The 12,471-nt window shown below is 44.2% G+C and overlaps 1 protein-coding gene across 1 annotated transcript; it reads left to right on the plus strand.

The window, feature by feature from the left end:
* Window positions 1-572: 572 nt before the first annotated feature.
* LOC125941764 (uncharacterized) lies at window positions 573-10,897 on the plus strand. Its single transcript, XM_049659596.1, has 4 exons — window positions 573-657; window positions 2,280-2,375; window positions 7,265-7,362; window positions 10,484-10,897. The coding sequence occupies exons 1-4, from the start codon at window positions 655-657 to the stop codon at window positions 10,788-10,790; spliced, it is 504 nt and encodes a 167-aa protein (XP_049515553.1). The 5' UTR covers window positions 573-654; the 3' UTR covers window positions 10,791-10,897.
* Window positions 10,898-12,471: the final 1,574 nt, after the last annotated feature.

Raw genomic sequence — 12,471 nt, forward strand, 5'->3', positions numbered from 1 at the left:
TACATAAAGTGTGTACTTCATTTGTTATAAAGTTTGTACAATTTATATTGATAATGTGCGTAATTGTTATTTACATGTATGACTCCTTGTATATAATCGAATCTGTTCATATCCACTACTACGTTCACAATATATTTACTTGTAGATTGCATATTTTTTATACTCCTCTATCAATTAATCATTTTGTAATCTTCTTGTTAACCGAGGATCCCGCTGCGGTCATTTGACTTTGAGACCCTCGCCTGTTTACTACTAACAACCAACCATGCATCTTATATCAATAATAAACTGAAACTGACAGCTAGTCGCCATAGACTTGGCGCTACTTGGCCATATTCGCCCTTGCACTAATAACATCAATAATCATCGCCAATGCTTTACGAACGGGGGTCGCAACTTCCCAGCGTCCTAAACTGTCGTGATCTCCTTCCCTAGTTTAATGGCCCAACGTAATACCGTCGGTACATGAGAGGGGCCGGCTAGATTTACGACAGGGATGCATGCATAATGCAGCCTCCGTCGAGAAGTGTTGCAAGCCAAATTAACCTACTGTTGTTAACTGGCAATGCAGAGACCGGTCGCTGTACGTGGTTAGCACAGTCATCGTGCTGTGCATCGTAGCCCTGGCGCTGGGCTACATCTTCACGACGACAGATGGTAAGTGAAAAACTTCAAGCTTCGTTAAACGGCGTTATGCGGCATTGACTGAGAGGTAGGGGGAATGAAGGAGGGGAGGGGTGTACGACTTAAATACTGCGTGTCGCTTGGTAGACTGCCACAAGTTTCTGCACATGAACGTGGGCCGCGATAACGAGCGCAAATGACGCTCTTACGTTCTGTGCTTACGAAGGCTTTCAAGAGTATAGAGTGGGCTGGGTTTTTTGAAGGCGGGTGTATCTTTACAAAGAAGGCGCTTTATTCCTGTGCAGATGCCCTATTTATACGGTTTGTTCATTCGGTCGCTGACGCAGCAATAATTAGGAGGCCCTGTTAATTGTTTTAAATAAAGCTCGCATTACGTATGAACTTGTCCGCTGGTCGGCGACACGTGGTACGAGCATACCAGGACTATCGCACTACTGTCGGCAAGGTGCCTAACCTAACCTAAGCTTAACATAACACAACCGAAACTTACAAAACAAATCGAATGAGTGAAATGTTTTAATGCTCCCGCATTATTGAGCCCGAATAACTGGATGACGGTCATATGTGCTTTGCTTTAGATTGCTTTTAAGAGTATACAGTGGGTTCAGTTTCAAGAACACGGGTGTATAGGGAACACCTTATAACTGTATTAACTATAACTTGGTTGTCTAGGAAGTACTGGAAGTTGTGTATCTAAACCCGTTTCTGGTGTGTTATGGTGAGTGTTCTGGTAAATATCACTGCATGGTTTCAAACTTGCTTTCAAAAAATGCCGGAAATGAGGCATTTTATAATAAATATTTTCAGTAATTCGGGAATCCAGCAAGCGTTCGCATTCTTTTTTACCTACCAGCCCTTCAAAGAAACGCGGCTATTTCAAGGGCATGTGACCTGCGTTTCAGAAAGATTTGTAAATTTGTATATCGCACAAAAATATTAGTGGACGAGCGCTGTAATCGTAGGTACTGTTTATCCGTGTTTCGTGAACCTTGCAACAGTTTCCGAATAGTGCACCACCAGAAAAAAACGCATATTGCGTTTTAGGAAGGGAAACGATGCAGCTACCTCTACTTTTAACGATGTGATGCGCAGTGTGGTCCGCGCGGCCTGAGAAATAGTCTGACAAAAATCTACACCCAACGGCCAGATTACCAAAGGCACGCATCGCCACATATTAGTTGACTAGTTTCCAAGGGCTATTTCTACCAGACATTTTATTTCGTAAATTCACGCATTGCTAAAAGCTCCTCCAACGTTACAGAGAGTTCCGGTAGAGATAGTGGCATATAGTGGAAAGATACACAAAGGATATTTATTTGTCTGTTTTAAGCAATTTGTGTCCGGCTTCTATAGGGCCTTAAGGCTTGCGCTTCAAGAACTGGTTAACGACGGAACACATCCTATTTCTGCTAAAACGGGAATATCGTGGTGTTCGAGGTCAAAGGAACTGTGTGGGATTAGCAACTGCTGCGGTCCGATTCGTGGGGATTGCATGTCTAACTCCAGTACATGAAGTGAGCCTCCATAGCGTAGGAAAAATGGACAAAATTTTCATCTTGACGTATATCTGGTTGGAAATATATTGAAAAGGCGTTCTATAACTATACCTATATTGCTTCACAATTGCGTTCAAGATGCCAGGCCGACATCGACGGCCATCACGACTGCGGGGTCTCCAGCACCGGTGGAAACAACTTCCTCGACTACTACGAACGCACCAGACAAACAAGGTGAGAGTTGAGAACACGACGCATCGCAAAGAACCATGGAGCGATAAATAGTAGCGGGAATTAGATTGTGGCGGGTTCCGCATACGTGTCGATGGACGGCACGTTAATCCACACAACACAAAGAGAGCACATGCATAGATGGGCCCATGCACAACACATAGTGCTTCGTGTGTACGTATGTGCCTCTTTTGTCCATCAAATGCGATCCCGTGCAGCAGTGTGGTTTTCTTACGCGCGAGCGTATAAGACCTCCCCCCCCCCCCCCCTTCTGTGAAAACGGCGAGTTATGCGTGACCGTGGGGGAAGCAAGCACCGGAGGAAGAAGGCGCCTGGAGGTGGAGAAGAGAACCAGAACCACCGGGTTTGGTTCCTTTTCGTTCGTGCTTCGACGCCATGGTGCTCGCTGTGCATGTTCGCGTCGTTCATACGCTCGCGCGTAGCTCGCTTTCACGAAGTGAAACGTCACTACCTTCTTATTTGCGAATAACATATAGAAGTTTGATTTAGAGGCTTTCTATGAGAAACTGTCTTCATGTTGGTATTCTTTTCGTGTTGCATTTCAAGGCACATTTCGCGCTGGTCTCCCAGACGTTATCCACTAACGGCGAATCGTCAAAGAAAACTTAATATTTAACCAAATCAGCAGCGACGGACACGGCATGGGCATTTACTAGTGTGCTAAGTACGAGCGATCCGGTGCTGACTGGCTTGGTTCCAAAAAAAATATTGGAGTTTCAGACGAGCTCAGCACGGCCATTTGCTTTACGGGACCAATTGTCATCATTTGAAACATTTGCTTTGATCTTACTAAACATTTTCTCAATGATATATACACCCACGCCATTGCGTGGGTGTATATTGCGTGGGTGCAACATATTGATTTGTATATTGCTTAGGCCCTAATCTGGTTCCTTTATATATACATGCAAACCTACCTCAAGCTCGTTACATACAAGTGCGTTCACATTATGCACTATTAAACACCATAACATAATTGTCAATATATAGGTACAGGCAACAGGCGGGAATTCAATATTGCGGCACCTGCGAGCGCTTGCCAACTCGCAACTTGCCAACTTGCGCTAGCCAACTTGCAACGAAGCATGCGCACGGTGTCGATCCATGGAATTGCGAATGCGCCTCCTCTCGCTCACAGCGGCCGTCCAATTCAACCCCTTCTGGCCAGCCCGCTCATCAAAATCGTGAAAAGAGTGACATGTGTTACACTGCTTGCCTTTCTTCCATGACTGAAGAAGCAACCAGCAGCGCTGCAGAACAGCGAGTTTTTTTTTTTTGTTGTTGTTGAAGTCAATCTTTTAATACAAAAACGTGGCTATGTTAATTTGCGGTAGCTCAGTTTCTATGAATTTGTCCTGCTGAACGCAATGGCGTGGGTACAACTTCCTTCAGTGCTGGCTGTGCTGCTCTGCAGGCAGACTAAAATAAGCGCCTGTACTTTTACTGAGCGAAGCGTAAAGAAAGACTGGTGGTATCTCATATTCCATAGCCTTCATTGCGGTATTTCATACAGCAGTGTTGTTGATTTTGGGCATGCCGGCCGTGGTTGCTTAATGGCTTTGGAGTTAAGCTGCGAAACACGAGGTTGCGGAATCGGACCCTGGCTCCGGTGGCTGCATTTCTACGACGGTGAAATGCAAAAACACCCGTGCATCGTGCATTGAGCGCATGTTAAAGAGTTCCAGACGATTAGAAATAATGCTGAGTTTTTCAGTATGGCGTGCCTCATAAACGCATCGTGGCTTTGGTGCGCAAAACCCCTAAATCTAATTTTTAATTTAAGACATGATGCAAATAAGGGTAAGGGTTGAAGCATGAAGAGGAAGTGGCTGAGGGTAAAGCAGGCGCCACAAAATGCAACAAACGTTGTTGCGTTCGTGTACGGGGTCATGGCATGGCAGCCTGCTTGGTGCATTAGCTAAAAGATGACTATCAGCGGGTAAGAAAGCAGGACGATATTAGTAATTTTTAAAGGTAACCATGTGGCTGAGAACTGTAGCCGATCGCAAACGGCCAAGAACGGGGGCTGACTCGATACTTGAAATCGGTGCATGACACTTCACCTCTGATGCTACAAAAATGGTGTGAAATTATGGTAGAAGAGCAAAAGATGTTTTGATTGCGTCATAAATAACCAGCGCGAAAACACACGGACCACGAAAAAAGAACGATAGTGCGCTCTACTTGAAGCTAAGTTTTATTAAAAAAGCAAGAATTTATATTGATAAACATTAACCAAGGAGCGCTCTTTTCTTGGTTCGTTTCTTTCGCTGCTCCGCGTGCATGTAAAGTTAAAAAAAGGAAGGACAAGAAGCCTCTTGTTTTGCGCTACCCCGTACGCTTGATATTTACGATTTGAATGTGCACTTACATTGTGTGTCTGGTCTGTTTCTGTTAAGTTTCTTTAACACTAGAAAGATCGAAAGTTTGGCAGCAAGATCGACATACTGCTCTGAATGGCTTGCTGTCCGTGAATAAATTGTAGAAAATTTAAGGGAACCTAATACTGGCATGTATGTAGCGAGGTAAACTTTGCCCGTTGATTTTGCTCGGCTCATAAAGAAACCGCGCGAACAGTGAAAAATAACACGTGCCCCTGCAGAGCTGGCACAATGCCTCGGCGCCGTGCAAGAGACACAACATAGTTTCATATTTAAATTTTCCTTAATCACAGTAAATGCCTTTTTATGCCCTAAAGCTTCATATAGTTTGCGTCATGATAGAGCACACACGATTCAATGAAAAAAAAATTAAAAAAAATTTACTTCCCCACGTACAGTTCCTTATTTCACATGCTGTTGTTGAGCACATAGCTGATATAAGTTCATCCCACCGGGTTAACACCATGGCTACAAAAAAATTATTCTGCCACGCTTCATGTTGCTTCTTAATTCATGGAGCTCGGGAAACAAACGGAAGCCAGGAAGAAACCTGACGCCTGCGGTTACCCGATGTTATAGGAAAACATTACGCAACGTTAAAAACAAACAAAAAGACCTCGGGGCGCTGAACACCGCATCGCATTTCATTGATTTCTACTGCCGTCGGGACAAATAATCAAACATGTTTCTTTATATACGTAAAACCGACGAGAAGATATCTTGCCAAAATTTCAGCAAAAGGGACGGCGATATTCGTAATTTTCTATGTGTAAGCACGAATTTATTGCGTGTAGCGAAGCATTTTGAAAATTGCTCAAAATATTAGGTGTACATGAAGAAATATAATTCAAGTGTGCATACCAAATATCCGGAGGGAAAGTCGCATATGCGACGCACAATAGGAAATCGCCGAATGGCAATTTTTTGGCCTTCTGTTCCTGACAGCAAAAATTGCGTAATGGTTTATATAAAAGTAAGAGTAAAGAATTTTATTTTGAATGTTCTAATACGCTACAATTTGCTATTCCTTAAAAAGGTATTGTCCACCTTGCGTCAGTCAAAATTATTTTCGTGCTGGAGCAAATGCCTGCGCTAAAAAATGAGATTAGTCCTAAAAATAAATCGACTTTGCAAAGTTTTCTAAAAAATTCCGTGAAATAGATATGAAATGAAATAAAGTCGGTGTATATTTAGCAGCTTCGCTGCTAAATATACACCAACTCGGATGGTATGCCTTAAATTGTGCAAAAATATAGATCCTTGATTAACGTTGTAGTTCTTTTTTTTGCAAGGATACCTGAAATACCGATGTAATTAATCGCACTCTATAGGTAGAACTCCAAGAACTTTAGTCTCTTTGTACTAAATATGTTTATCCGAATTAAATCCACGAAGGTACGCGTTGCGATTTCCATGGATTCGATTGGTAAACTAAAATATGTGGCTTAACTTTATTGTAAGATGTAACATAAAATAAAAAAATGTAACATCATTGTGCGAATTCTATTGTGTATCTGTCGTTTAGGCTGAGATCTCAGTAGTCCAAGTAATGTATTAGTTACGATATCTGCCACAGGCGAATTTTCCCCTTCCAGCTGTTAAATTTAACAGCGGTGGTTTTTTGTTTCAACGTACGATGTTAAACAGAAGCTTCGCATTTGCAGCGGCGTTGACAAACATCTGAAGCATTTTATACATTTCTTAGACGCACAACGTTGCACACAGGCTGAATCTTATTGCTAGCCAAAATCATGCGCCACGATGGGGATAGTACAGAAAAATTACCCATTCCGTCTTATAGAATGTAGGTCGTTGAGCAAAGTACTTGCTTGAAGACGAGCGAATTACACCGTTCTTGATAAAACGGGCTGACGCATTTGTCAACGAGCCATATTAGCGACACTGAAAAGTGGCGTCTCTCAATTTCTGATAGATCTTCACCAACTGTTCCTGCCGGCACGTTGCAGTGCAGGTTCTAAATTTTAGTGTGGTGTTCGCGCATGATCTCTAAAAAAAAAAAAACTTGTGGGACAAATGTGGGCGAATAGGGGGATAATTATGTTGATTCCTGCGTACTAGTCCTCTCGTCTCACTGCACTATGAAATTTTCCTTTTGCTTTTGTGCGATGGATTTAGCAGCAACAATCCAGGTCTTTCAGCGAACACTTTCCAAAATTCTTAAATGTAGCCTGTGGCAAATAGCACAGTACTAGTTCATGAGCTGGTCTACTCGGAGAGGCGGACATTACTTCCACAACAAATTCAAATGCATAATCGACGATTAAACAAAAATTCAATAATGCATTTCTTAACAAAGCTCGGGAATTAATATATCGAAACTGGTGTCATCCCGAGAATTCGTTCCAAGTGGCTCCGCCTTGCGAATTCCATGTTACATGGCATTTTCATGTAGGCATTTTCATGCATTGAATTACGCAGTCATATAATAATCAATCGATGCATAATGTTAGAACATTTCTGCACTTTCAGGTGAGGTACGCAAGGTCCAGGAACCTTAACATGTTCGCCATCTTCAGCGCACAGCTGATCCCTAAACTGAACCGACAGTTCCATCTGCTGAATTTCACGTAAGAACACACGATGTTTTCCCCCTCATACAATTGGCCCGTGGCTTCACTTCCTTCAATGAAGGAAGCAATTGGCGTATTGCTTTTATTACGTATACGCGATTAGTCGTGTGTTCAATCTCTGTGCATTGCCCTCTTGCTTTCTTCACAGCTTACCTCTTTTTATTCGTTCCTCATTCTGTCGCTTCATGGAAAATTAGGCCACATCTATCGCAGCGTTTTATGAAGGCGTAATAACATTAACCAGTTGTAACTCGTACCTCGTGTATCCGTATTATCCATTTCGAACTTTAAACTCGTAAAATGAGATGTTGTCGTTTGGCATTTTCAAAACATTATCAGCGGTACTTAATTTGATTTGAATGGTGCCATTACGCTGGACTGTTCCAAGTGACATAGTAGGGTCACCTGCTGCATCAAGTACAACGCATACATACGCAATGCTCGACAGCGTGTCGATTTTAATATGGCGATTTTATTGACGCAATAAGCAAATACAAATTCTTAAGCCTATGTGAAATATACTACAAAATGATGGAAAGTTAGGGCGAGTTGTAACGGTAACATATCTATAGTTTATAGCGCGAAGGGACGCCGACGGAGACTAGAAGCAGTCATGTTTGACATGTATGATCGGAACTAGCGGTTCTTCAATCGTTTCAAGATGATTGCAGACGTTATTGCTATTAGCAGTACATAATATTGACCAGTGCATATTTGTTGCTAATATGTTTTGTATTGTTACAACGCTGAACGCATGCCCACAGGCAAATATGCTGTGACCCAAGTTGTATTAAACAATGGTACATACCCAGTGACACATGCCCAGCCACCCGAATTGGCAGCGAAAACATCAAAGAGGTTCATTAACGAGCGCCGCATACCAAATGGCACATACGCAGTGACCCAAGTTGGTGTCGGAATGTTAATTGATCATCACTATGGTAACTCACTGGTGAATTCGTTGAATGCTTGCTCATGGATTGCAAAGCAAGCACACTGTCTTGCATCATCGGTGGTGCCTCTTAGTCAGCCTCGTTCGTCTAAGCTTGCTTGCCCATGCGGCGATATACAATGCTTCACCCCTCTGCTGAACAAATAACTCTCGACTACTTATGCCTAGATGATTTGGCTCTGACACATTCAGTACGAAACCATAGCGATTCCGCGCCACATTCTCTGGAACGTTTGACGACTGTTCCATCGGCCGACTACTTTGAACCTGCTTCTGTTAGTCTCTTGCTTATTCAGCACTGAAGACGAGCGATTAAGTTCTTTGGCGCATCAAGGGCCTTCGATGTCTCGTAGGATTGCTCATTCCAAAGCGTGAGAACTACCCGCTTCTTAAAAGATTAACTGATATTGTTACTTTCATATTGAAATTCCAGACGCTCTACCGGAAATGGCCAGTGGGTGCCGCACAAAAATATTAGTATCTTTCCCTTAGACAGTCTACCAAACAAGATTACTTCACCGGGTAGCGAGTGGGGCTGCTATGCTGAAAGAATGAAATTCCAAAACTAGCGTCGCACCAACTTCGCTAACTGGGTAACTGTGTGCCGTTTAACTTATCTTTTTCACGCCAACATGCATAATTGGAGATGCAGGACTGGCATGCAGCAGATAGTTCGTGCTGTATGCTGGCTTCACGCGGTTAATCGCAATAACTTTCTTGTGGCCATTCATGGCCACGGTGACGGTCTTTTCACCGTGGTTTAGCGTGTCGAATGGGTCTTTGTAACGCAGTTTAAGTGATGGCTGGATGCAATCGCGTCACACAAAGACGTGGCTTGATGAAGTAAGGTTTTTGTTTACGAAGACATCATTGTAGAAGGTTGTCGGGCGGGAGTCGGTTGCAGGCGTTGATATAGAAGCCGCAGTTGCTCGACGCAGTCAGGTGGCGACGGTACGGTGCAGTAGGAGGGTTAAGAATTCGCCACGCATTCGGATGGCCATTTCGGCTACAGTGCACCCGAAGTCTAATTTGATATCTTGAGTGTTTCCGTGAAGCACGAGAGTAGGTTCGTCAACCCATGAAGTTCAGACGTCGCGAGCGATGAGTGCAGCGTTCAACTACAGGTGCTGTCTGTGGACCATTCCGTTCGCGAAGGGTGCTATGTGGTTGTGGGTACGGTTGAAGCGTTCTGCAAGGCCATAGGTTTAGGGGTGGTACGCCGCAGTTGTGCGATGAACAACGTGGCACTCCTTGAGAATGGCTTCCACTACTTCGGACAGGAAGACACGTCCGCGACACTTGTCAACGATAGAAGGCCGCGGTTTGTTATGACAACACTGGAGCAGGTGAAGCGATATTTCCACCCGGCAACAAAGCCACGGTAGACGCCAAGATATGATGTACCGTGAACGCATCGGGCCAGCTTACATAGTCGAGAACGCAGTTGAGGATGTATCACTTCTCTCGCGATGAAGTGGACCCATGATCAATTGGTTGATGTTCTCAAAGGCCTGATAGCCTTTCTGAAATCCTGCGTTTTTCAGCTGCCGGCAGGCGGCTACACAAATTTATGCTTACGCCATCGCGGCAGCAGCTCCCATCCCCATAAGCGAAGGCAAACTTGCTCAGTTTTCCTAAACACGAGGTAATTAATGTGGCAAGTGTTACGCTGAGCTATGTAGACTCGGATATGCAGTCTTTCTGCAGAATTTTAGCAAAAAGGGTGCAGCGATTACCTCCAAATATTTTTTGGAGCATGCAAAGCGAAATGTGCGTCTGTATGTGTATGTCTGTACCTAACCGTTTTTCCACTTACCTGGGGTCACTAGGCTTCGGGCTGCTGTAGTGATGTAACAGGGCTCGAAACCAACAATCGGACCACCTTGGCTCACTTAGCATGTAGCAATGTATACATACGCGCTGCTCTTCAACGTACCTCATTCACACAGACTTGGGCCACTGTAAGTGCGGGACTCTTTGACGCCGATTTGGGTTTCCGGGTATGTGCCACTCAGTCTGTGCCGGTACCAATTAGCCGATTTGATGCCAATTTGAGCCACTGGGTATGCGCTGTGTGTATGTGTGTGTGTGTGCTTCATTGTTTGTGTAATGCTGGACAGAGAAAAATAACCATACCATACTGCACTGCCATGTTACATGCTACAGTCTTCCACGTGTACCAGTGAGGAGTCGGCTGCAACGAATCATCCCGCAACAGCATCCGGGCCCCGATGACTCAGGAAGTGAATCTGACTTGCCAGCCTTGACGGCATCCTCAATCACTGAGTCAGAGGCTGAGCCACTGGGAAGTGAAGTGTCTGTGGAAGCCGCCGAACACCGCGGCAAATCTGGCGCGGTAAAGGTGGCACCGCCTAAGTCTGCCAAGCTTCAGCGGAAAACCCGTGGAAGTGGGTCAAACTTCGGCGTCGGGAAAAAGCCCGCTTCCCCAAAAGCCCCACATCCCCCCGAATGAAAAAAAAATCTGGCATCCTCAACCTGTCAAATAAATGTGCTACCCAGGACATTCTGTGATCATGTTAGGATGTTAAATATGCTGCTTCCAGAAATGCGCTTCCAGAAATGCGCTTCCAGAAATATGCTGCTTCCAGTGTTTGCGGCATTGCTCGATGTGTACCCTGTAATGAAAGAATTGTCTTTTTGAAATTTGTACATTGCTCTTCTGAATTACGCTTCTTAAGATGTAATTCAGTTGCCTTCCTGCTGGACGAGCAACAGGTAAATACTCTAATGACAGTCACTGAAGGTCATTATACTTAACAAGAACAGAAATGAGTAATAAATAGAAAGAACGACGAGACAAGTGCAGTGCCTATCGGGGAGTTTCCTGAAGGTGACAGTGTTGCCAGGTCGGACGAGGCAGCGTAGCCGAAAGCCAGAGAAATTGTAGTCCAAATGTAGCCAAACACAAAAAAGAGCAACAAACTGCGTAGCCAAATATAGCCATTTTTATTTGCAGTTTTATGCGTGTAATTTTTGTCATAACCCGTCTCAACAATATGTCCGTGCCGCCATGGTGGTCAACCCTTGACCTCAACAGCGACATCATGCTTGCACACAACACTTTTTGGTTGGCCCCGCAAGCTCTCAAGTTCCAACGAATCGCTTCCGAGGGCGAAATCACAGTGCTTTTATTTTATGACAGATAATATTACTGCAAATAAATAAATAGTACTATCTGTCATAAACTCTGCGTTTAGCTGTCGTGAACGCAAAATAATGTTCAGCATCATCAACCTCTCAAGTGACCTCTGCCTAAAGCGTAGAACAAGTTCAGTTGTCCAGCGGTCTGCGACGTGCCCACGGCTTTTATTTATGAGCCAAAATCAGTCTTTCGCGCTATGATATCTCGCGTTATTTGTCTCGCCGTCCTATCTTGTTTTCTAGTTTTTTTTCAATTAGCTGGGCCCAGATTAGCTGGTACATGCTCTATGTAGTGTCCCGGAATGTGTACCCTGTAATGAAAGAATTGTCTTTTTGAAATTTGTACATTGCTCTACTGAATTACTCTTCTTAAGATGTAATTCAGTTGCCGTCCTGCTGGACGAGCTGGGCCCAGATTAGCTGGTACATGCTCTATGTAGTGTCCCGCAATGTGTACCCTGGCCGCCATCTTAGGTCTCTATCACGGCAAGAACACACGTTAAAAAAGTGACAGATAACAGATGCGCCACTCGCTGCCTGAATTGGTGTAAGCGAAGGTTTAAGAGATTACTGCGCAAAACGGCACACCAGCGCAAGAAGCGCGCAGTCGTTTTCGATGATGAGCAAGTCCCGAGCGAAACTCGCTCGAAATCCTGTGAAAACCGGTTGCTGTGAAAAAGCAAACTATGTTGATGTGCTGGGGGTCTACGTACCAAAACCACGATATGATTGGGAGGCATGACGAAGTGGGGGACTCCGGATTAATTCTGACCATCTGGGGTTCTTTAACGTGCACCTAAATCTAAGTACGCGGATGTTCCTGCATTTCGCCCCTGTCAAGCCTGATTAATGGCTTTTTGTCTGTACCCACCAAGTGTCATTGATTTTCATTGATGCTGAAATAAAATGATTGATTGATTGATTGATCTAAATGCGGCCACCGTGGCAGGAATCAAACCCGCGTCTTCGAGGCAGCAGCGTGACAAGTCACC

The sequence above is a fragment of the Dermacentor silvarum genome, unplaced genomic scaffold, assembly GCF_013339745.2.
Source record: "Dermacentor silvarum isolate Dsil-2018 unplaced genomic scaffold, BIME_Dsil_1.4 Seq231, whole genome shotgun sequence".
Lineage (NCBI taxonomy): Eukaryota > Metazoa > Arthropoda > Arachnida > Ixodida > Ixodidae > Dermacentor > Dermacentor silvarum.